The 26,368-nt window shown below is 33.4% G+C and overlaps 1 protein-coding gene across 1 annotated transcript in view; it reads left to right on the forward strand.

The window, feature by feature from the left end:
• The window catches only part of LOC117113025 (Fanconi anemia group J protein homolog), a gene marked incomplete in the record, with an annotated part of 90,289 nt that overhangs the window by 47,598 nt on the left and 16,323 nt on the right, over positions 1 to 26,368 (forward strand). The window contains 10 exon segments of the mRNA XM_033256245.1: positions 1,754 to 1,822; positions 2,662 to 2,784; positions 4,485 to 4,626; positions 5,819 to 5,925; positions 7,040 to 7,203; positions 7,989 to 8,056; positions 10,191 to 10,299; positions 11,777 to 13,229; positions 16,941 to 17,013; positions 24,464 to 24,685. Of these exon segments, the coding sequence (XP_033112136.1) occupies positions 1,754 to 1,822; positions 2,662 to 2,784; positions 4,485 to 4,626; positions 5,819 to 5,925; positions 7,040 to 7,203; positions 7,989 to 8,056; positions 10,191 to 10,299; positions 11,777 to 13,229; positions 16,941 to 17,013; positions 24,464 to 24,685 (2,530 nt within the window).

Here is a 26,368-nt window from a genome sequence, read left to right on the forward strand (position 1 = left end):
TGTTGGTTCAACTTCAACTTACAAATGGTCATACATTCACCTTTTGAATAGTTGATTAGTTTATTTATTTAGTTTTCATGCTTTTGCTACCTTTGAATACCCTTTTCATTTTTTATTGTATTTTAAAATATGTTTTGTTCTATAAATATGTTTAATAAAGTAAAATTTTACTGAAAAAACAAACATACCTACAAACATGCATATTTATGTTTTTTTGTAGAATGATTTAATCAATTAAAGAATGATTTAATCAATGACATATTTCTTGATTACATCCATAATTACCTGTACATTTGTAGAACACCACAATAGCAGCAATAAAAGATACAATAATCATACATATTTTGGGTATGCATTGTATAAATTGGGTCGAATTTAACGCTTCAGTCAAGGCATTTTAGACATCTCCTTCGGCATATATTATTCGATCCAATTATAAACTTCTGGTAGTTACATTTAGCTAACAATTTGCTCTGACTAGATAAGTATCTTACGATATTTAACCCTGATATAATTTTTACTATGAACATAACCAAGTGAGCCAGCTATGATGACAATATCTTATACATTATACATATGTGATATGCATACCCAGGTGGCCATTCCTTGTAGATTTTGGTTTAGTAATCACGGAGATGATAAATGCGATTTGCAAGTTTACACAAGAGCTGCAGTACATGGTATGTGTCGGAGAGTATGTGTCATGGCTTAGGGAGCGGCCTGGTCGCTCTCCATGCCACACGACCTGTTTTTATCAATCCTCTCATTTCCATGTTTTTATCACTTGTTACTTCGGAGATTTGAGCATCCATGTTTACATGCAATAAAGTTTGCTTCGGAGCCTCCCGCGAGAGCGTTTCAAGTTTTCCTACATAATTCAAATTAAAGATCATATTCCTGTTTGTTTTCTCATCCGTCGTCCGTGTGTTGAATGGCGGGGAAAAGTAATTTCTTGTCTGAGTACCGTGACACCTGGTTATTACCACACTCCAGGTGGTGAGGAGAATTTCCGTAGTATTTCTTAAAACATAGCTATTGGAATAAATGGATGTTTTTAGTTTATTTAAGTTTAAATTTGCTCCATTTCTCATAAACAAAATATCTTCATGATTCCAAGCGGAAAACATGATGCATTTTTTTTGTTTGTCTGAAGTATGACATTTTGGTCGTGATGATTTCATCTGAGAACCCAGCTTTTTCTGGGTCAACTATGAATTCCCTGGGGAGTGTCCAGGTTATGTCACTGTTTTATGCTTTTGTTAACATCTTTTAACAGCTTATGTTCCAGCCAATATTACATTTGTCAACTTTTTTCATGGCTCTTCTCCACCCATTTATACTATTTTGCTCTGAATTTTCCTTAAAATACTGTATGCCCCATTTTAAATTATTTTCTAGAATTTTATGAACAACTTATGTTCTAGCCAATATTACATTTGTCAAGCTTTGTTAAAAACTGTTTTATGGTTCCTCTTCACTCATTTATACAGTTTTAAACTGATTTCTTTCCAATTTAAATATGTCTCAATTTTTGATTTATTCCTGGAATTTTAATGAAATATGTAGTGTCAAATATATTAGTTTAAAGTGACTACAAAACTAATTAAATATGAAATAAAAACATTTTTTTTCTGTTTTTTTTTTTTTTTTAAGTTTCCCTATCCCCTCCCCCATTTCTGTGAGGTAGTGTTACTAGTCAATATCATGCTATCGTATTACATGTTTCCTTTTCTCTTTTAAATCTTATTTTTAGATATTTGTAAGTACCATAGCATTTGGGCCTAATGGACATTCTCTAAACGCAAGTTACAAGTCCTCAGAGGTATGTGTAATACATGTTCGTCATAAAATTTTTCAGTTAGACGCCCTCATTAGTTCTATAAATTAGTTTTAGGTTGCGTTAATTCCACTCATCGTTGGTTCCTGTTGATACTTGGGTGTAACTGTCATTTATGGCCATAAATTGCTTCACTTAACTAATGTGGGTCGTTATTGGTTCCTGGGCTTAATTTCCAGGTCAGCCTTGGTTTCTGAGGTTTTGTAAAAGGTTACTATGGGTTACCGGTAGTTTGTATTGCCCTTTAATAGGTTCGTAATTTAAATATAAGGGCAATTTTGATTTCCTGTCTTAATGAAATGGTATTTAAAAATTTGGTTGATAGTCAAAAGTTACTGCTTTTTGGGTGTTGTTTTTATGTTTTTGAAATACATGAATTTTTCATAATAGGCTTATTTGATTTTTCTAAATTGTGAATTCTTATAGGTAATGTTTTCATGAAAACTTCATATTTTGTTAATTGTAAAACAAGTTGATTTAAAAAAAAATATTTTGGTATTTTTTTTTACAAAATGTGTTTTTTTATGATCTAATCTAAATTGTAAATTATTATTTGTAATATTTTTGTATATTTTGTTAATTGTTGTCAAATAAAGTGCGATTTTTTTAAAACACCCAGATGTTTTACTCCTAAGATTTCATTTGACATTTTTAATTAAAGCTGAATTAAATTAAATAATATTAGATTGAGTTTGTACAATACAGTACAGTATTTATTTATTTCTTTGTGTTTGTCTTATCTACTTATATATTGATTTATTAAATTAAGATAGTTAAATATCTTTCTATTTTATGTAATTTGATAATTTTTGATATTTTTCTAGTCTTATAATTTCCAAGATGAAGTTGGACATCTGTTGCTCCAAGTGTGCCGCATCATTCCGTACGGAGTACTCATGTTCTTCCCTTCCTACAGTATGATGACAAAACTGCAGGAACGATGGCAGGTATGGGGGTTGTTAGTGGGGGGTGGGGGAGTGATGTCTCCATCCCATGGTGCATAGGTTGGCAGAAATTTATAACAACCATCATCATTACTATGAGATGAGAGCAGCTTTAGCTCAGTCAGCTAAACTGGTGGTAGCCACTGTGTGTGCTGAACTGTGGAGATATCTTGGTCCCTGGTACAATTCTTTTCACTGCTCTCTTTGTGTTTCAGTTGGAGGGCTGAAATGCAAGTTATGATAGTGCACAGTCTTTCCGATGAGACATATAAGCTGTTGATCCCGTGTGCATCATGGTGGCCCATGTACACGTCAAAGAACGCAGTATACCCTTCGGAAAAGAGTAGGGGATTATCTCCAGGTATACTGCCCAATCACCACCAGAAGGACCCAACTGTAAATAAGTCTTCTCCAGACTTTCATGGGTTGTCAATTGTGTTTACACCGAATAAATCCAACACCTTTATTATAACCACCTAATGAAATTATGCTAAAGAATGTAAAGCTTTAAAGTTGTAATAAAATTACAGACATTCCAAATTTTGATATAGATTGGAGCCTATTGTGCTTAATTCATGGTTGTATATTATGTCTTGTTGTGGTGTGAAATTTGTGGCCCACATGCATAGTCACCCAACACACACTTTCATAACCTTGGTGGTTTTATTGGGGTTGGAAGATTTTGCACCAAATATGCATGGCATGTCAAAAGAATTATATACAAATTACACAAAAGAACTATAAGCCTTGTTTATCGCAACTTGTTTTAATATAATATTTCTTCTGTATTTTTGCCTGATTAGTAAAATAGCTCCTGTTCTCCTACATGAGCCCAACTTAGCACCTATTTTTTTGTTTCCCTTTTCCTCTAATTTTGTATCTTACATTTAGCCTTATTACATCTTGTAAATCATTGTGTATCAAATGATAGATAAAAATACTCACTGCTTTTGCTTATCTTTGATATGACCCAGTACTTGACTATGAGCAGGGCAGGTTTAATAGAAGTTGGCAACAAATATGATTTTTCAAGCATTCTAAATATATAGTTCATAGTGTTGTAAAGAAAGCTATAAACCTTGAGGCTATATTATTTACCCAGTGGCCAGCTACAAACATGATATACATTTCACATATATATAGTCACAGACCTCTTTGACTTCCTTTCCTCCTCCATCCTTTCTAGTGTCTGCATCCCCGTGTCTTCCTTACTTCTCCTTGCTTCCATTGTTGCCATTTGTCTGCTTTCTTTTGTCTCTGTTGTGTTGCCATTTATCTGCTGTTTTTTTTTGGGCTGCTTGCTTCTGCTTGCCTCCTCCCCTTCTTTGCCTCCTCCATCCTTAGCTGTTTCTCTGCCACACCCCCTTTACCTCCAATGTGCCTCTCCTTGCTACCTTTTGCTCTGTCTTTGTCTCCATTGCCTGTTCATGCTTCTTCTCATTTGATTCCCTTTACGTTCTCTCTGCCTTTCCTTCGTTTTTTTCACCCTACCTCACCTTGCACACCACTATCTTGTTCCCTGGCCTTCCTCTCCCTCCACCCCTTTGCCTTCTGCATGCATTTCTTTTGCCTCTCCCACTTTATAGATAATTTTTACTTTTTTGTTTTACATAAACTGTTTAGTTTTAGTTGTTGATCTTTAGATGTTCAATTTAATGTCAAATGTCAAATAATTTTCTCTCATTTCCCCATTTCTATTTTAGAACACCGGTTTATGGGATAAGTTGAATGAACTAAAGGTTGTTTTGAGTGAACCACGAGGGAATAACACAAATGAATTTGATTCTTTGCTGAGGCAGTTCTATGATGTCATCAAGGAATGTGAGCAACGACAACAAGTTAAAGGTGACTAAGTACAGTATTACGCAAAATTTTATTAAGGATTTTTTTCCAGAATTTTTTTTGAGTTATTTCTAGTTTAGCCCAATCCAATAAAGTCAAGGATGTAGGAGAATGATTTGTTTCTGTATAAATCTGATCAACTTGCTGGTTTAGGCGCAAGAAACTTGGTTAACTTCTGTATTGCTTTTAACGTATATATATTTAGGGGTCATTCACAATTATCAACATTTTCACAAGTGTACAAACAATACGCTGGGTGGGGAGGGGAAGGGGTGGACACATTTGTACACTTTTACCTTTGCATGAAAATGTTGATTCAAAATAACATACAATATTTTAAATAATAGATCTTTATGACCAAATATAATGTAACCATGGATATACAAGACATTTTTATGCAACCAAATACAATATTTTAATTGACTTCACAAAAAAATTGGTTTTGCAAAATCAACATTTACTGTGTACACTTTCAATGGGGAGGGAGGGGGTTACCAAAAAGGAGTGTTGCTTGTACACTTTGCGATAATGTTGATAATTGTGAACATCTATAACAAAGTAATTAAACTTTTAGTACACCATGTGAAAGAATATGGTTTCTGAGATAAAACCACTAGTTGATCATTTTATTATTGATACTTACCATGCAAAACCTAAAAGAAATATGTTACCATCCTTCAACAAAAACTTTACAAACGAGTTACATGACATTTTTTCGATGATAGCTACTGTTTTTGGAAAGGATGTGTTGTTGTGGGCAGAGATTTTTTTAGCATGAACTTCATAATTTTGTTTATTTGTGATGATAACAATTTTCAACTGAAGGCTACACTGCTCCCCTAGCCTCATTAAGTAACTTGGTGATCAAAGCTCCCAAATTAACAACTTTGCTTGGTGGAACATCCTTCTTAAAAGATTATGAAAATAAATTTTTGAAGTAACATAAAAATGATCAACTAGAACTTGGAAATTCCTAAAGATGACCCAATAAAGGTCAAAACGTTGAATCATGGCTTCCCTCTTTAATATTATTTAGAGTAATGTTCATTCTATGCTATTTAAACATAATCAGTGCCTCTGTTGGCTTAGAAATTAGTATATTAAATAAAATATTACCCATAATTTTTAGGGAAAATATTCTTTAAATTCAGTACCTTAAAATGAATTATATAATTTGATTCTTGATACTTTTTAGATATTGATGATCCTATTCAAAATGGCGCGGTGTTCTTAGCAGTGTGTAGAGGCAAAGTGAGTGAGGGCATGGATTTTACTGATAATAATGCCAGAGCTGTACTCACAGTAAGTGAAGTATCTACATTATTTTTACAGCAATTTTCGAAGGGTTACAGAGCACTTTCCCCCTCATTAAATATGAAGTCAATCAAACACCATGTGCAAATTTCTCCATTCCCTGTGGAGAATTCCTAATTCCCTGTTGCATATTCCTAATAAAAATAGTATGTTAGACTTAATGCCAACAAGGCCTTTAAGTATTTCACATTATTACCTCCTGATCATTGGGTCTAACACATATGATCATAATTATATAATTATAATTATGTAATAGTGCATGTTATTCAGCACAGATTTCATCTCAATCTATCAAATTATTATAATACAAATTACAGAAATGCCATATTCATTCCTCAAGTGTTGCACTGTTCTTTACAAGGAAAAGTGCTTACCCCAACAGTGTTGTGGTCATCACCATCTCGCCTAAGCACACCATACTTGTCATGTCTACAGTTTATGATGCACTTTGGTATATTCTGTCACTTTCTCATTAATAATAATGATAATGCCAAAGATTTATATAACAGCAATTCCAAACCACGGATCAAAGGCGCTGAGCGTTTTTACCCCTGGTCACTGGATAACATTTAACGGCAAACCAGCACAAAGTGCAACCGTCTCTGCTTCCTGGTTGTGTGCATGTAGTCAACGAATGAAACTAGTACAATCAATGCCACAACATCCTACCAGGTACCTATTGATTCTCCTGGGTAGAGAGAGACAAACTTAAAGTGACTTGCCCAAAGACACAAGCGAAGTGCACAGCAAAAGTTACGAACCCTTGTCCTCAAGGTTGGGAGTCCAAGCCAAGACCTTTGTGCCAACCACGTTCTGCCATGTACCCATTTATCTTCCTTGGTGGAGAAAGACATTCTTAATTAAATTGCTGGCCCATGTTTATTGACCCAAGCAATAATATGTCCTGCCTTGGATTTAAATTCCCTTCACTTGAAAACTCCAAAGACTTACTGCCTTGTCACCTGCTTCCTCATTGTTTTGATGTTTCGTTCTTTTTTTTCCGCTGTAAAGTTTTATGTATTTATTTCAGCATTGTTATAGTTATTTTAAGTTATATATTTTGTAATAATTTATAGTTTTGATATATTAACATTTTTTTAAGGTTGGGATTCCTTTCCCCCATTTCAAAGATAAACAAGTTGAACTAAAGCGACAATACAACGACAAGTACTCAGCTGAGAAGGGCTTGTTGACAGGGTCCGCATGGTACGAGATCCAGGCCTACCGGGCCATAAACCAAGCCCTTGGACGCTGTATCAGGCACAGGTAGGTAAAGTTGGCCAATGATTAACATTTTATTAAATTAACAATTATCATTTATTTAATTTAATTATCATTCAGTATCTGGTCATAATTTAGAATGCCGTATTAACTGCAATGACTGCAGTAACAGACATATTTGTGTAATAATAATAAATTGGAAAATTTGTATAGTGCCTGTTAGAAAAATATTATTTTTCACTGGTACTTAAATATATAATATGAATTATTGATTAAAGAGATATGTTTTAAGGTTTGTCATGAAATCAGTAATTTATCAAAGTTTAGGTGGAAAGTTCCAGAAATTATGAGCGGCAAAAGTGCTGACATGCAGCATTCTAAGAACAGACAACCTGAATGATTTCTACTTGTGGAATGTAACGATAATAATTGTTGTGAGTTGGATGAAGAAAGGTAATATGGAGAGTGTCCATATAATCATTTATGAGTGAGAAGGATAATTGTGAAATTTAAGCGATTAGTTATCTGTAGCCTATGAAAGTCTTAGGATAGATGAAATATATGTGAATATTTTTAAAACTGAAGTATTCTCCCTGGGGGAGAATTCCACAAGGTTGCAGCTGTAATCAGCACATAGTACACCTTAGTAGAAAGACTACCGTAGTTAAAGTGCCTTGCCCAAGACACAAGTGAAATACACAGCATGGGATTCAACCTCCGACCTCAATGTTGAGAAGCAGAACCACAACCTCTCCGCCAAACATGTTGATTGATTGATTGATTGGTTGGTTGTATTGTTTTTTTTTTCCCTTCATCTTTATCTTTTATAGGCTAGATTGGGGTGCATTGATTCTTGTTGATGAACGATATGCAAGAAATCCAAATAAGTATATATCCGGTAAGGAATCAAAACATTTTCATTTTTTCTTTTTATAACTTGATTTTCTTTTCATGTTATAATTCTAAAATATTTACTTTCTTGGTTCATCTTAAGGGCAGTTTTTGAATTGGTTTAGTCTAAGTTAGTTCCGCCACTTGGATAATAAAACATACATGAACACATGTGTTTCCATGTTATGATTCTATAATATTGACTTTGTTCATCTTTAGTTATTGGACTGGTTTAGTCTAAACAAAATTATGTTGCATTGCAATTAACCAGTCTAATGGACATTGCTGCTAAGTTCCCCCTCTTGAATATTGTTGCTATTCACACAAAGCGACAGTATTAAAACATACACGAACGAGTTCGTATGTGGGACAACCACGTGTGCTTGTTGGACACGCGCGTATTTCTGGCATTGTTCTGATTGGCCAGTTGTTCAGTTTGACACCTGGAATGATCTATTACAATATAAATCATTTTGCGCATTCTATTTAAAATGATTTAATCACGCTATACACCAAAATAGTAATCTCCAATAATGCCATAACAAAAATAATGCATTTTTCGATAGAACAAAAATAACATCATCATTTACGTTAAAAATGGAATGAGTTTGAGTGGTATCTTGTCTAAGAAAATGCATTGAAGTTAGCACGGATGATACTTTTTATAACGTTCTCAAAAATATTTATTATTGGTTGTACACTTAACTTTGTTTACCTGTTACAAGGTGGTTGGACTTTTATGTATCTTGCACCTGTTCCGACCTCCTTGCTCGATTGATTGAGTGTTCCTCTTAATTTGTGTTGTACTTGTGTATTTTAAGCTGTGTAAAAATAAAATAATCCATAGAAATGGTTTTTTTTTCAGATTAGTTAAATAGATGCGCTATAGATAAAGAGAGTATTAACAATTATTTAAATGCTACTATAGTACAACCAATATGTTATGATTTGTATAAATCTGTTATAAATATACAAAGGTTTATAAACAAAACTTATATAATTTTTTTTTTTTTTGAATAATGTCATTTTCTGTATTTTGAAATAAAAATTACATTTGATTTAATTTTCATTCTCATTTGACTAAATATACGAATGAGGCATGTCATGGAAAAGTTGTCGCAGGAGCTAAAAAAAATGACCCAAAAATCAATTTTTTTCCCACTATAGATCAAGAGTTTAATGTCTAATTGATCATGTTCCAAAGTCTTAGTTCTTGAAATGGTCACGAAATTGTTTATTTAACTTCATTTTTGTAGTTCATTCTATTAAATAATGTATGCACAAATAAGAGAGATGGTTTTCCATCTGTTTATTTTTTTCACCTCATTTGACATCCAATCGTCCAAATGTAAATGTGTTATATGACTTTATTTTTATTTGAAGAACTGTTAACACTAGAAACAGGAAACCGTTCTAATTTCTTATTAGAGGTTGTTATTTTTACCGTCTAGTGCTTTTCACTGTAGATTGCATACTGTACTTTTTTGGTTTGACACCTGGTATATTACCATTAGTCCTTACCTTTACCTATCCATTTCGTGCCTTCTGGCCGCCCACGCACTTCCACTTTTTCCACCGCACTTCGCCACTTTGTTTTAATTAGTCGACTAACTTTTTTTCAGCCACCTTGTTTCCAAGTTAGTGGTGGTTTCATAGTGTATATTATGACCTAATCAACTATCTTTTTATATTTTTTTTTTATGCATAGAAAAAGTATTTTATTAATATTGTTGTATTCATAATAAAATTTGATTCAATTTTTTTTTTCATTTTGGAATTTTATTTTATATATTGTTATTCTTTCTAAATAATTCTATAGCTTTTCATAATTTAAAAAAAAATATGTTTGGCTGAATCTAGAACGTGCTTTATATATTAGATCAAATAAAATAATGTCTAATTTTTTAGCCATGCTGTCTGTCCATCAAAGTAATCACAAGTTTGATTGATTGTCAAAGCACTCAGCAACAACACCCTTCAGAATTCAGCCAACGAGAGCTGTGAAAGGTCCAAACATTGCATGCTGTCACTCGCCTTTGATAGGTTTTATTTAGTATTCTCATGTCAGTAAACCATCATGTCACTGTCTGAGGTACTGAACATGAGCAATTTGTATCAAAACATTTTTTCCCATTTTCTAGGACTTTCTAAGTGGATCCGAAACAGTGTGATACACACTAAGCATGCTGGTGAACTCTGTCAGTCACTCGAAGATTTCATCAAAGTTATGAAAGAGAAACAGAAGGAAAGGTAAAAAAAATCAATTTACACTTTTCCATTTTAGGGATGATTAATAAAAAATAATTTGAATATAGAAAATTCTTTTAGGGGTTAAGGGCGGATCCAGAGGGGCTAGATCACACTTCCCCCCACCCAATTATAAAGGAGGAAAAATAGAGAGGAGAAAATAAAATAAAGGAGAAAGAGGTGTTCATGGTACTCCAAAACAAGCTAATTTTCGATTTAAATACATAAAATGTACCAAATTCTCGCGCATGTTGCATGGTCCCTACCCAGATTTTCCTCTTCATCTGCTGAAAGATGGATAAAGTTTTGAGAGTGATGATATAAACTGTAGGACACAGTACATGGAAGCCTTACCAGTAAGTAAAGCCAAAACCCGTAGCTCACTGACTGGAGTGTTTTTCTCTCTTTCACTGGCTTTTGGCCAGACTGCAATGTTGTGTAGGGTTTGACACTTCATCTGCATAACAAGTCTCTTTTACCTTCCCAGCATATGTGGGTACCCATTTACACTCCTGGGCAAAACATTGACAAACATAGATAAAGTGTCCTGTCTAAGGATGCAAGTACTGTAACTTCTACATCATGGGTTTCAAATCCCAGAACTCAAGCTAAGAGTCTTCAGCTGCAACTGTTGCACCATTTGCGTCCACCAGTTCTCCACAAACTGCCATCTGTTGTAATTCTACTCTGAACAACTAAAGATTAAAATGACTGAATTATAAAAAAATATTTTTGATTTTTGACAATAACTATACTTAAGATATTAGTTTTAATTTAAGAAGATTATGTTCAATTCCAAATGTTTTTGGTTAGAGTTTGTAAAAAGGGAAATATAGAAAGTAAATTACATGTACTGTATGGTAATGGCAGTTCAAACTGTGCTTAATGGTTTGAAATTGTTTACTGTAACAAGAAAAATTTTTTTTTACTTTGTTGCCTGTCATGCTTTTTGCATTCTATGAATATTCCACTCTGATTAAAGTAATTTTTGAACATCACATGGGTGCTTTGTATTGTACGGTTGCTGAAGCACGACCTATTGGATGTGAGAACAAATCTCCCGTAATTGGTCACCCGCGATTAGCATTGATTTGAGGTTGTAGAATCACACTTCAGACGATGCTAACAAATCTTGTTATTGCTGTATTACCTTGAATATTACTTCTTGTCGGTCAATGTGGTCACCCTGATTTCTTGATTGTCCTGTTGAATTCAATTTTTTTTTACATTGGTCACATAGTACTTTGATATAGAGAACTTTGTTTATACAGAAAATCTGTGAAAGTGGCTGTTTCAAATTTTTTGGTTGGCTTTCATTTACATAATTCATCCTTATATTCCTGCTAAAAATTTAAAATCTCGAGCTTTCCATTCTGCAAATAATTTAATTTCAAATTGATTATATGTCATTTTTCTTTGTTATGCTCTACAGCTGTTCTTGTAAATATAAAGATTAAAATTATATTTCATTTTATTGCAGTCTAAATATTTCTACTTTACCATCTGCACAAATGACTCCATCAACACAAAGTTTTGCCAATTGTGCTTCAACTCCTGGAGAGAAACCTACATTTGCAACTATGCAACAATTCTTAAAGTCAAAGAGTCAGCAAACTCCAACACATTCACAACATGGATTGCCTCAGACTCCTGTCAATGCCTTGCCTCCAACTCCAGTCCAAGCCTTTCCTCAGACACCAGCCTTGCCCCAGACTCCAGTTCAAGCTCTATTTCAACCTGTGGCCGGTCCACAGCCTCATCCCCAACTCTTGCCTGTGCCTCAACAAACTGTAGTTGTGTCCACAGAGGCTGTCCAAAAGATGTTCCAAGTGCAGCAGTTCTTGCGAGGGGCCGATGGCCAGCAAACTGAGGTACGACAGTTTGTAAAGCTGGCACCGTATCAGGCGCTAATGAAAATTGTTGAAAACGGAATTGACAAACTTCTTGTTGTTGATCTGCCTAAACCAGTTGCAAATGTTACAAAGCAAAATAACACAAGTCCTAACATGTCAGTTGGAACACCAGCTACAACCACAACTCAAACACCTGTACAGGTGAACCCAATCAAGGGAAATCCGTCAAAGGTTACTACCTCTGGTTTAATTCCTACCTGCAGTTCACCCAGTGGAACTCCAAATATTTCTAAAGTTAATTCTACTAACAATGTCCTTAGTACGAACTTAACCATGGATACAGAGCATCAAAATGGCTTTTCTTCTCAGAATTCTGTAGCCATAGGTATATGCAATGAAACAGTTGCCACATTGCCAAGAAACCAAATACCAGACATCAATCAAAATTGTAGACAAAGAATCGGAACCAGTAAACCACATATCAAGGTGGAGTATGAACAACCAGTTTTAGAGGAAACAAAAGGAATGCTGCCGAATAACAAAGAAGGATCAAACATTGATCTTGATGTCAATCAGCAAAAACTAAAAAAGAAAATTTCTTCTGCTACCAGGTCACCTGGTGTTTACAAATTTGTCAATATTCCTGAAAAAATTGAACTTGATAGTCCAGATCTTTTTCAAGGAACACCAGACCTCTTTGATACAGATTCTATACCATCAAAGGAAGTCACACCAATGATGGGAATTGTAGAAAGTGAGACAGAACTGAAGAAAGTTGACAATAAATTGGTTGATGGTGAAGAAAATGGTACCATAGAAGAAAGAAAGAATGTTCGATCAAACCCTATTACAAGAAAGAAACTCTTTAAACCCAGTACTTCAACAGAAGCAGCTAAAGTATTTTGCAATGGAGACAATAAAGTAGAAATTGAGGGGACGTGTGATGAAACGTTGAAAGAAGACATTCTTGAAAGTCAAATTGTAACTCGAAGAAATCGACGAAAGAAATCATCAGAAAGTGATGGGAGGAAGAAGAGTAGAGACATGTTGGATGATATGGACCCTTCTAGTGGAGATAAGGTGAGTAAATCAATCAATCAATCATATTTTTATAACCTGTTTTTTTATTCATCTTTTTTCCAAAATATTACATCTCGATGAGAAAATAAAATGTTCTTTTTATTCTTTTTTTACCCTCCTTTCCAAACAAATTTATGGGAACATCACACAAATTTGTCATATGAAATTTTATAGTGTCAACAGAGCCTAATGATGACTTGGACATTGATATGTATTATGCTGCCACCAATGCTATTATATGTATTTCTGCTTTTTATACTGTTGCCATTATATTACATTTATCTCAAATTAGATTTTCTATACAATTTGATAATTTATAATGCAGTAATTTAACAACATACAGAAGTCATTTCCTGTACAACAAAGCAGGTGATCGTTACAGATTATCTATTTGAAGATTCTAAAATTAAATTTTATTAATTATTTCTCATTAAGCATTAATATTATTTTTTTAGTAAAACAAGTATTTCTTTTTGTGATACATCATTTAAGCTTATGTTATGGATTCTATTTAGTAGTAAAAAAAATCACAATAATTGCATTATTCTTTTTTAACATACTGTAATGTGGCTAAAATGATAAATTCCTTTAAAAGAAGATGCAATAAAATTAATTAAAAAAATATACAGTATAATATAAATACCCTCAGAAATTATAAGAAGTGATACACTATTGAAGGTTCTCTAAGGCACAGGAATTAAAAACAACAATTTGGAAATACTCTTATTATAACACAATACTGTATGAGATAGTAATTATGATTATTATACATTTTTCATGTATTTGTAAATTCCTGAAAAGCAGCAAATGGAAAACATCTCAAGCAGAATGCTCCTTATCAAGTAAACAATTTCTCCCTAACTATTTTTATCAGATTTAAATTGTGGTTGAATAAATAAATGAAATGAAACTTAACATATCAATTGTTTTGAAATGAGCATTTCAGAATATAGATTTGTACTGTATTGTATATTTTGCATAAGTTTATGCGTTGCGTGCATTTATATATATATATATATATATAATTTTGTTACAAAGTAACAAATTTCAAGTTTATTTTTCATCGAAAAATACTTAATTAGAATAAAACAAAACAATATAATTAATAAACAATTAAGTAAATAGGAGTGAAGGTTCCCCTACCTGACGTGTTACCGCACCAAATACTCAGTACGTTCCCAAATACTTACAAGTGATTCGGGTGGGAATCGAACCCATGACCGCAAGATAACTAGCCTGGTGACATATCAACTAGATACCAAGCTTGCACTTTGTGACTAGTGTTGAATCCGATCCCCAAGTAGCAATGGTACTGCAAATGCTATATCGATGCAAGTTTTTGTCAGGAAATATCATAGGAGTGAAGTTTGTATGTATTTATTAAGAAGACAAAGTATGTAAGCTTGGGTTGTGGAGTGCCTTGATAGCCTAGTTAAATTTACACATTAAGTTGGAGGCTGATTTTCTCATTCAAGGTTGGGCAATTTCATTTTTAATGAATATTAATGAGCAGTCCCAGAATCCCTGCCAACTTTAACAGTATACTAGTTTCTCTGTTGGGTCATCACTATAAAGTATTCATCCTAAGTAGGTTTATGTTAAATGAGCCATGTCATTTTGAAAATGAAGTGTTAAATTGTTTTTTGTTTTTTTCCCTGTTAGTATCATCAACCAGCATTAAGTGAAATAGAATTCTGGTTTCTCTTTTTAATTATGGGAAACCAAATTCATATTGCAAATATTGTAAAAAAAACCAACTTTAAATAAAGTGCAATAAAAATTCAATACTTAATTTAGGTATTATTATTATTATTATTATTATTTTTATTATTATTATTATTATTATTATTATTATTATTATTATTATTATTTTATTATTTTATTATTATTATTATTGTTATTATTATTATTATTATTATTATTATTGTTATTATTATTATTGTTATTATTTTTGTTATCTGAAATTGAAAAGTTAACCATATTTTCCTTGTCAGTTCACAGATTCATCTTTCAGCACAGACAGTATCTATCTATAAATAAAGTGTGATAAGGATAATAATAATTATTTATTTTGTAATTGCTGCAAAGCAGCCAATTCATATTCTTGACAGCAATTTGACCTCTGAAAGGTCATTGTTTGTCAAAAAACAAGGGCCTAAGACAACTGAAAAGCGGAGTTTCCTTCTTTCGTTCTGCCGGGTAAAATCAATTACTTTAGGCAACGGAACGTTTGTAGACTAACAACACGTACCAACGTCCGCATGTCGCGCTAGCCTTATCCTACTCTAGGCCTAGACTAGCTAGGATGGTATAGGCCCAGCCTTGAAGGGACGAAGGTCCCAATGAAAAAAAAAACGTCGCTCCTTGATAGCATTGTCTATTTAACATCACAATAATTCATTATTAGACCTATAGTTGTTTTTTGAATTGTACTCCACAAATCTCAGCCGATACCTTGCACAACTCGAGTAACGTCTCGTATCTATTGTCGTGACGTCATGGCTCGCTGGCTCACACTTGCGGTGTCTCGCACTTGTGATCAAATAACACGCTGGCTCGCACTTTGGCAACACTCTTTGGCAGTCAACTCGCCCCTAGAAAACCAGCCTTTGGAAACTTGCCCCATAAAAAAATGTACACTTCCTAGACCATGCAGTCTTCAAAATAAAAATTGTAACCTTTGGTAATCAACTACATTTTCCACATACATAGAAATTTTTGAAACTTTATTAAAAAAAACCTAAACCATAATTCACCACTATACTTTTTGACAAAAATGAAAAATTACGACTTTGTTACCCAATGAGAAGTGTTCTAATATAGAGAATTGGTCGTGTCTCATATTATTTGTTATATTTTTATTATTCATTATTTTCACTTGACTCGCATAAATAATTTTGTTCGAAGAACATTTATATGCAGTTGTACTTCGCAGCACTTCACTTGCAATTTGCAATTTCTAGTAACAATACTATTTTCTATTGAACTTAAATTTAAAATTCTGGATTTGGTCATTTTTTTGTAGCTGACTGTTAATAAATAGTAGCTGACTGTTAATTATACAGTAGAACCTCCCTCCCCCCTCTCCCCTCCCCTTTGGGACACCCCTATTAAGGGAAAGCTATGAAATGGGAAGAAAATGCGCTCAACCACAGCGATGTGTTATTGGCACATATCAATTGGCAATTATGACGGAAGGAGTCCAATGAATACCTATTAACACTATGGCCAACTCCTATTCAGGGGTCGACACATTTTCGGCTCCGTACTTGTCCCAGGGCTCAGCTGTAGTACTAATTTATTGTTGGAATTTTGAGCACTAATTTAAGTAATTTTGGCCACTAATTTGACAACAAATCTTTTTTTTTGTATTGAATTGATTCAGAATCTAGAACAGTCACTCCTTAGAGTGCTTGCCTTCGCCTCGTGCCCCGCCATTATTTTCTTTATGCTGAAAGTTAAAAAAAAAAATCTGAATTTCCGTGAACTTGACCCTGTCCTTTGACCTTTTCTTCCCAAAATTTAATCGTGTCTTTCTTAGATTATTATGTACCATTCCACTAAATTTTATAATGATGCATTCCTTAATTTTTGCATAATCTTTGATAACAGACAGACAGACAGACAGCGGGGAATACTGTACATAACCTCTGTGGTGGAGGGAGCAATTTTGCGCAATAAATGTCATGAATTTAATTTTTCTGTTATTAGAGTGCTGAACCCGGCCAGTGTTTTGAAGGCATTTGTTGTCCTGGTCAACACCAACTCTTCCCAAACATAAAAAGTAAGTACAAAACAAACACCCTCTCTGTCTACGAAGGAAAAGAGAATCTGTTTAAGCTTCCAGCAACAGATGTTGCGTATCAATAATGGTGAAGGTGTTAAAAGTCTCGCACATTTCTAAAAGGTTAGCGCAAGACCAAATTTTTATCTTCCTGTTTGTACAGTTTCTCACCAGTTAAAGACGTTGCGGTAGTGTGTATTTTTTCCCCTCTGTGATCTAAATAAATCATGCATAGTTGTGAATATTTGCGATAACCCTCACTATAGCTTGTAAGTTTCCTACTATAAAGCTGAAAAGTACTTTATTGATGGTATTCTCTTGATTCAACTAGGCACAAACTGTATATTTAACCTAAGCACACTTATACTGTGGCACCTACTAAGTATAAAAAGTTAAGGGGAAGAATTTGTTGTTATTTTCTTTTCTTTTTTTCAAAGAACTGCAAATTCCCTGGCCAATGATTTGCATCTTAATTTTCCAATTAAGCACCCTGGTTAATTAACTTGATTATGATGTTCTTTTTTAAATTTATGCTTGTCCCTTACAGTCCAATAAAATTGCGTTTAATCATTTTTTGGCAACACTTTATATGCTATAATGTGGAACGTGTCCATAATCCAAACATCTACAGCTAACAGCTTTTGCGTGAGTAAGCAATTTCGCCATCTGTAGTTGTGAACAAACCCATTACGAATGACAACAAGGTGCAAGATTAGCCAGAGAAATGAGCTAACAAATGACAGCGTAATCGTCTTGTAGACTATAGGAATGATTTTGTGGTCGGTGTCGAAGCGTAAATAATTTGCAATGGCACGTTTGGCAGGCCGTGCGCCACTTCAACTAACACCTTGTTCAATTTATCCAAGCCTGCCTCGCTGACTTCGATCTTGTGTTTTTATCAAGGGAGAGCTGGCTTCCCTCTATTTCTACCTTATCTCAGTGCTCCTTTGGGCCTATAATACTGTATGAAGTCAACCCTTATTAAAGTGATCTACATATTACAAAACATGGTTGCTATTTTATTCTCAAGTCCACTTGTGTCCAAGTTGGATGTTATATATAAATTTTTTCATCGTAGTTGATGGATTTTTTCATTGAATTTACGTTATCTGAAATTACTAATCCAATTAAACTATCAATTTAAAGTTAAAATAATTATTTTTGGCATTAATTTCTAAATATGGAAAGATTGATTGATATTTTATTAAAGAGATTTTGTGATCACTTAACTTAAACATTCAAGTATAGTCCTCTTTCATCTTTTCATCTGCTATTTTAGGAGTTTCTTTTGTGTAGAAGATGTTCAATGCAGGTCAAGTTCCAAGTGCTGTATGTGTTATATAACCTTTACAAGTCCATCCATACTTTTGCAAGTGCTGGTTGGTCAATTTGATCGATATTAAGGATGAATATTTATAGTGTAAACTGTTTACTGTACAGCAGTAATGTTTGGCTTTGAAGGTACTTGTATTCATGACAAATACAGAAACAGAAAACTGTAAAAAAACTCTGCACACTAATGATTAATGTAACAGGTTTTGCATATTATAAAGATTGTTTTTTTTTTAGTTTTCCTTAACTGACCGATTTTTACTACATTTCTTTATCCAAGATGGAAACAGAGTCTAAATACAAAAACAAAAATTAATGAATAGGATTTTCTACACTGTAAAAACAATCAATTTCATTTGTTGTTTATACATTTAAAAAAAATCTGGTTGAAGTATTTCACTTGCTCTATATAGTAAGTCAGAGATGCAATATGAAAATGCAAGAAATTATTTTTTGCATAACTGGGGTGTACAGTACGTTAGTTTACATTGGTTGCTTTGGAATTATTTGGTGACAAATATGAAACTGAATCATGGGTAATTTTTGCTTTCCCTGAAAAATTTGTACTTGATTGACCTCGCAATAATCCGTCTCAGAGACTGACGCAACTTCGATCAAATCCGCTTGGCATCTGTGGATATTTTCCATCCTTAAATGCTTAGAATTTTAGATATATCATCTTAGGATAAATAATTGAAGTAAATTGTTTATTTGGAAATCTTGATGTTGAAATTTCTAGGATTTTGTTAGCCTACATATCATGTGAAATTAAGGCAGCTAACACAGAGGCAAAGAAAAATTACACAATGACACAACTAGCAGGCAAGATTGTGCAGGTTTACTGTCATCCACCCCTCCCCCTCCCCTTTGTGTATGCGATTAAGTGTGACAGGTCAAGTGTCTGGAACTGACCACTTGTTTGTATCTTTGGGCCAGACACTTCATCTTCATTGCTTCTCTCCACCCAGGAGTTAAATGGGTTTTTGGTAGGTTAGTAGTGTTTGATAATCTTTTAATCGTTACAGCACAAATGAAATGCTCCCCCCAAGGGAGTGGAGGAGGCAGTGTGCATTACTGGATCTAAAATCAGAGAACAGGATTACCTTGAGGTTTCTTACATTAGACACTACTCTAAATAAATGTAATAAGTAAATAAGTAATAATTATAATAATTTAAAATAGAATTTTAGATAAAGTTATCAATCATTCAAAAGCCTAAAACCTAAATCTCTCCTAAACAAGTTTAAAAACAATGCAAGAACATCAACTGAAATAAAACAGTTAATGCCAGCCAGTTAGTTCTCCCTTAATGAAGGAAGCATTTGTCAGTTACCAAATAGCACTGTAATGCAATGGAATGTTAGAATATTTGTCTTCCACAATATCATCATCTCAAGGCCAAATGGACCAATCAGTTTCCATTCTTTTCGAATGTACACGTATAGAGTACGCATAAACTGAACACCCACCCACACACACACACACATGCACGCCCACACATGCACGCCCATAGAGTATGAAGGAGTGTGAATAACAGCAGGTACAGTTAATTGACGAATATACCATGAAAAGTTAGTCTTTTAAAGAATAATTTTTTGGATATTTTACTATATATATTATATTACTCGCAATTTAAAAGTTTTAATGAACTCGTTTTTTAATTTGTATCGTATATATTTATGCTCTGTTAACTGAAAATTTTATTTCAACCTATTATTGGTGTTTTACAACTGTTGGTTGAGAATAAAGAATAAAGTTTAAGTACCAAGAATGCTAATAAATACTTTAACAGGTGATTATTGATTATAGCACTAATTTTTATTATTTAAAATCAAATTAATATCCCTTTAAAATAGGCCTTGATTTCCTTACATTGATTTTATGCTATAAGTTTGATAAGAGTGTAGTTGAATAGCTCACTGGTTAAGGAAAAAACAACTCCACTCCCTAGGCCTCATAGAGACTTGGTTTATAAAGCATCATTCCATTCTGTAAGTGACGAGTGTACTGTAGTTGCTGTTGAATGTGAAGAAAATAAAAATAAAAAGATCTTGTTTCAAGCAAAACGAGCAGACAATTTATAATCATCTATAATCGAGGAATTCTGAGGCACTGATTGGCATTGTTAACACTATAGTCTTTATGCTAGACTTTTTTTATCCCTTGTTTTGCATATATATTTTTTTTAAAGATCATCGGAGGAGGGCGGAATAAAAATAAAAATTAAATTTTGTTTTCTTATTTAGCAAATATTTTGCCAAAAACATCCAAAAATAAAAATAAAATTTTATTGGTGAATGTAAAATAGGATTATTAAGAGCTTCAAATTTATGTAATTAGGAAGAAATGTACATATCTTATCTTTAAGATTTCAAGGCAGCGAAGGGCGTAATGAAAATAAAGAAAAACTTCTATTTTTTTCTGAAATTTCCACTTTTTCGTGGGGGCGAGTGTGCTAATTGCCCAAAAATAAAATTTTATTTTTATTTGAAATCATCAATATTTGCAGTCGGTGGGTTTGCTAAACAAGGTATAAAAAGAGTCTCGCCTTATGGAAATAACAAGTTTCCAATTTCTTCACTGATAGCCTGTAGTTTACAAAGTTTTTTCTCAATGTGTGAGAATTCTTTTGTGTTAGGGATTGAGCCGTGCAAGAGTAATTGTTACTATGATGAATGGTATGCTCATCGCACCGTGTGTTTCAGTGTGATCTTCTGGACTTCACTTTACAGTTAATTATAGATCAATTCTATATGAATTATGACTTACAGCGATTTACTTGGATTGCTTCTATGCCATCTGCCTTTATAGACTATTCCTTGTCACCTTCTGGGCTTTAAATGAGGCTTCCCGTGGGAATAAAGCATTCCCATGTGAAGTTAATATTCCATATGACTTTGTTTCTGTTCGGGATAGTGGAAGGTTCATTGACTGAAGATATAGAGAAGGTATATATACTGTCTCTTATACACATCTAGATGTGTTGGTAATATTGCAATATTCCATTTAGGTGATGTATATCAAATTAAATACATATACATTTTAATTACATATTAATGGTATTAAATTATATGAGATTATATATTTTGCTGCTAATATAATAAAATTTAAGTTGTGCATACATAATTACATTAATATTATGTAGGCCTACATTAGACATTACTATTATTAATTGTAGTAATCATTAATTGTACATATTAAGCATGATTCCTTCATAAATATTTTGAAATTGCAATCTATTCAAAACAAACATAAAAGGTTATAGTAAGAATCGTATGTTCTAAGTTATAAAAGTATAAGTTTGATAGGTCAATAATTTCTCACGTATTTCTTGTTTGTTTTTCCAGTAACAATTTTCAGATGCATCATAATTTCCAATCTTGAATGTAATTAAAATTTTATCTACTTAGTTTGTAAATATTCATTGATTCTTACGTCTTAACTAAGAAACCTGGCTTCATTTCGGCTCAACTTGTCCGTGGTGCAACAATTACTGCTCGTGTTGGTGAGAAAGAATCGCATAAAATTGCGATTCTCGCTAATCACTTGACAAAACACGGCCGTAAAAAAATATACTCTTCGCTTGTTGGCTGGCAGGAGGTGATGTATGAATGGCATTGAAAATCACAAGAGGGTGTTCTTGATTGTCGAAAATGGCGCAATGATGACAGCGTGAGAATGCGCTTGGGACGTTGTCTAGGACAGCAATCACTTCGTCTGTAAGCCACGGTCTTCCTAATCACTACTGTGTTGCGTAAATGGATTCAAATTGCTCGTGTTATGGCCATGTTCGCACCTATGCCATCGTCAAATTGTGTGGAACGTGTCATCCTGGGAGTTGAAAGCCATCATTTCCCTATTCATCAATCTGTTTTTATCACATTTGGTCTGCTGTTACAAATTAAGATTGCTTAGAAACGGTATGTGGCAAATTTGGATGCGAGGCCCGTGTGAAGTTTTGAAGGTCGTAAACTCGCTAATTAGCCTGTTTTGAATGTCACAATGAATGAATATTAAAAAAAATAATCATTGTTCTTTCAGTAATTGAAAATAAAAATATATGCTAATCATCCCAACGATGATTAATTTTTACAAATATTTTTGATGTGTCACATGTTTTTGTATATTAATATCTGTGTTTGCATCATGTTGTATTCACATAATTTTGTAATAAAATTTATTATTAAATGTCCTTTATATAATTCTTATAATTAATTATTATTGTTTTTGTAGTTGTTGCTGCTGTAATTAGTTATTTATATTGTTTTATAAAATGTTTTATTATTAATTTTATTATTTCTATATAACTCCCTCAGTTGCTTTTGTAAATATATACCATATATTCTGTATTAAAGTTGTGTTAGACAATTTCTTATGACAACTTCAAATGCAAAAGTTTTAGCGTAATGTACAGCATTCATTACCAGAAACTTCCGTTAAATCCTCTTCTAATGGAAGCATCTTCCTTTCTGAAACCCTTGTACTGTATCATTAAAGTAGTTGGAATTACCTACCAAATGCTACAAAGGCTGTTTCCAAAGATACAGAAATGGATTCATTCCAACTTTACTACTGAACTTGCCTGCAGACTGAACGTGCATATAAATATAAAACAATACTGTAGGAAAATCAATAAAACTATGAGGAATAGGTTCAAAACAGCCCTGTACAGTGCCCCAAAAAATTAACTTGAAAAGTGTTTTCAAAAAGAGAAACAAAGATAGGGGAAAGCATAAACTTAATTACAACAGAAGTGATCATAGAATTTAATAATCTTTTACCTTAGTTTATTATGTGATTAATATTATAAGTACATTCACATCCACATCCCAACTATAAAACTATTAGGAATATGTTCGAACATATCCCTGTACTACTAATGTATACCCATAGAAATGAACTTGATAAGTGTTTTCAAAAAGAAAGAGACAGAAAGGAAAAACCATAAACTCAAACACAACAAAAATATAAGATCATAGAGACCTTTTGCCTTTAAAATTAATTAAAAGTCCATTCACATCTCACAGAAAAGTACAGTAACTTTTTTTTTCACAATTAGGAACCATGCATTGTTTCTTCAGTCAATATAATAAAATATTATGCAATAAGATATAGATAGATAAAATACTGTATATTCTTGTGTACAAGGCTTAAAATAGCAAATTACAACAGAAAGCAGGGTGTCGTCTTATACACGCCCCATACAAATTCTTTTATTTTAAAATCATGTTCGTTTTAGTGCGGTTTGTCCGTAACATGCAAATTTACTACTGAAATCTACTAACTGTTAGCATGGTCACCATATCAAGGGCGGCGCTAGTGGGGGTTCTAGGAGGGAAAGTACCCCCAGTTGGGGACCCCTGGACCCCCGCTTGGACCCCGCTGTTGGAGTATTTCCAGCAAGGTTTTTGGGGAAAAATCAACTCTCGAAGTACAATTCAAGCATGCCTTACTAAGCTGTGAACCTTCCAATTTTGTGTTCAAGGAATGGGGGATGGGGGTGTTATACTGGAAGAACTTCTGGCTTTACAAAAGGCATGCTACCTAGGCATAGGTTGGAAGATCAGACAAACTAGGCTTAGCCCAATTAGTTTTCAATTAATAAATTATATACACTGTTTTTGGTTCGCCGTCGTAATAATTTATGTACGAAAGTGCGTACTTCAGGCCCATTGGTTCATCAATCCATGGAAGAAAGACTACATATCTAATTACTAAATGTTGTTGGAATATAATAATATATTGCTTGTCTTTGATTTTTTTTCCCTCTATGATAGAATGAGATAAAATTACCTGACCTTTTTTCAAGAGAGGGAAAACCTTGATTTTTGAAGAAATTAAAGGTCATTAAATGACTCCTCAGAAGTTGGGAAAGCTCGTTTCCGACCATCTAGGAACCAAAACCTAGACCCTTTTTCATTTTGGGGTTTTTTGGAAATATTCTGAACCCCCTCTTTTTAATCCTGGATCCACCCCTGCATTTTTTGGGCACGGAATGGAAAGTAGATCTTTTAACATAATGGCTAACCCCTATTAAAAGGACATTCCTTGGTCCCAAAGGTGTCGCCTTAATGGGGTTTCTACTGTAGCTACAGCTACTCAATTTATTTTCTTACAGGTCTGAAGGGGATTCAGCTCTCTGAAATTAAGTCAACATTTGTAAAAGACTGCTTACATAACTTACAGTCATCACATTCATCTAGTAACACTTCACTGTCACCAAAGTGTCAATGTCCAGTTAATAAAAACACCTTGACTGACCATCAAGTCTTCTGTGGTCAGCTAGAGCCAAGTCATATGACAAATTTATCCAGTGGTCAGTTCCAGATTTCATCATCTGGTGAGTATATATGTTTCAATACAAAGTTTTTCATGTTAATAATTTGATTGCTTAAATGCATCATGTTGGCTGCAAAGCATGTTATACACACATAACCATCCCCCCGATGAATACTAGTAAACGCAGACCAATTTAATTTCATAAATGTTTGTATTGCAACCAAGTTCTGATTTATAATATATGTGTAAGTGAAGGGGATTAATTTAAAGTAGATGGAGTGACGGGCCTAAGGGGCACGAGCGGCATGAATGAACTAGCGACTCTTGCAAAGCTACTTGTTTGAATGTCTTTATGTTGTATTCATGATTTACTGGTCGGGATGATTGAACTGCAGGGGTCAGGCTTATGGTAACCTAAGCTAAATGCCATCAGAAATGTGAAATCCAGTTGTAAGGTTGAAGAATTTACTTTTTTGTCCTGTTTACAAAAAAACCCCAATTATCCTTGTGGGACAGAAGTAATGAGTAATTTAGGTAATCAACAACACATGAGCAGATCCCTCATTTTTAACAGAATTCTGAGGCTCTATTGCAATTAAATTTGAGAGTATTATCACATTTAGCAACATGATCTTACATCATGTTGCTGAATGTGATAATACTCTTACATCATTGACTCTTTGTGCCTTGAGCAATGACTGTAGAAATGGTAACTTATAATTCAATTGATTAATTATATGTTGGAAAATAATTGTAAGATTATGCAACAAACAATTTGCCTTTATAAATACAAAATATTGGTGGAAGCTACCGGGACCCCGGATGTTGCCAAATGGAGTGGCCCAGGGTGACAGTGATGCTGTTTTCGCATCCTCCTTTTCTGCTCCTGTCTGTTACTAAATGATTCTTGCGTTGTTGTGAAAATGTTTAAATTAATAATTAAGTTATAAAAACAATTAATTAATTATTATTAAGTTAAGTGTAGTTTAAGCTTTGAAGCTTAAACTGTTGCATCTTTATAGCAACAGTGCACAAAAATTTTCATTATTATTATTAATATTATTATCATTATTATATAATTTATTTCTGCAGTGCATAAACACAAAAATACATTCTGCTTGAAGTATCTCCTGTCTCTTATACACATCTAGATGTGTATAAGAGACAGTATACCTGTTTTGTCTCCCAAATCAGAATTTGTGATCAATAACTGCCGAAATTAAAGGCTGAAGATCAGAGTCTATTACGGATATAAAAAAATTATCATCACTGAGTTTGAAAAGTTTTAAGAAATGTTTTTATTGAAAAAACTAATAATTTACAACTATTAGAAAATATAAAATGCTCCTAATTCTTGGCCTAACTCATAAAGAGACAGTGCATGGGTTGATAATCCCAACATTTTTGTTGTGTATTTTTTACACTTGAGTGTTTTGCATTTGTTGATAATAAGTTTCTTAAATACATTATGTAGATTTTATTAACTATAATTAAATTTTCTGTTAATAAGTATTCCACCCATCAATCTCCAATCACTAGCCAATAGGGAGTACCGAACTCCCACCCCCTCTGTAATATGCCTCTTGATGCTTAGCTTGATGCACCATGCATACACACACTCGCCTATGCAAATATCATGCCCTTCCCTTTCAAATTCAGTACATATCCACCCATCCATAATGGCAGGGTGTCTACATCTCAAAAAAAGATATAATATAGCAGAAAAACTTACAATGTATAGAAA

This window comes from Anneissia japonica, unplaced genomic scaffold (genome assembly GCF_011630105.1).
Source record: "Anneissia japonica isolate Jap-2015-1 unplaced genomic scaffold, ASM1163010v1 scaffold288039_len1115542_cov189, whole genome shotgun sequence".
Classification (NCBI taxonomy): domain Eukaryota; kingdom Metazoa; phylum Echinodermata; class Crinoidea; order Comatulida; family Comatulidae; genus Anneissia; species Anneissia japonica.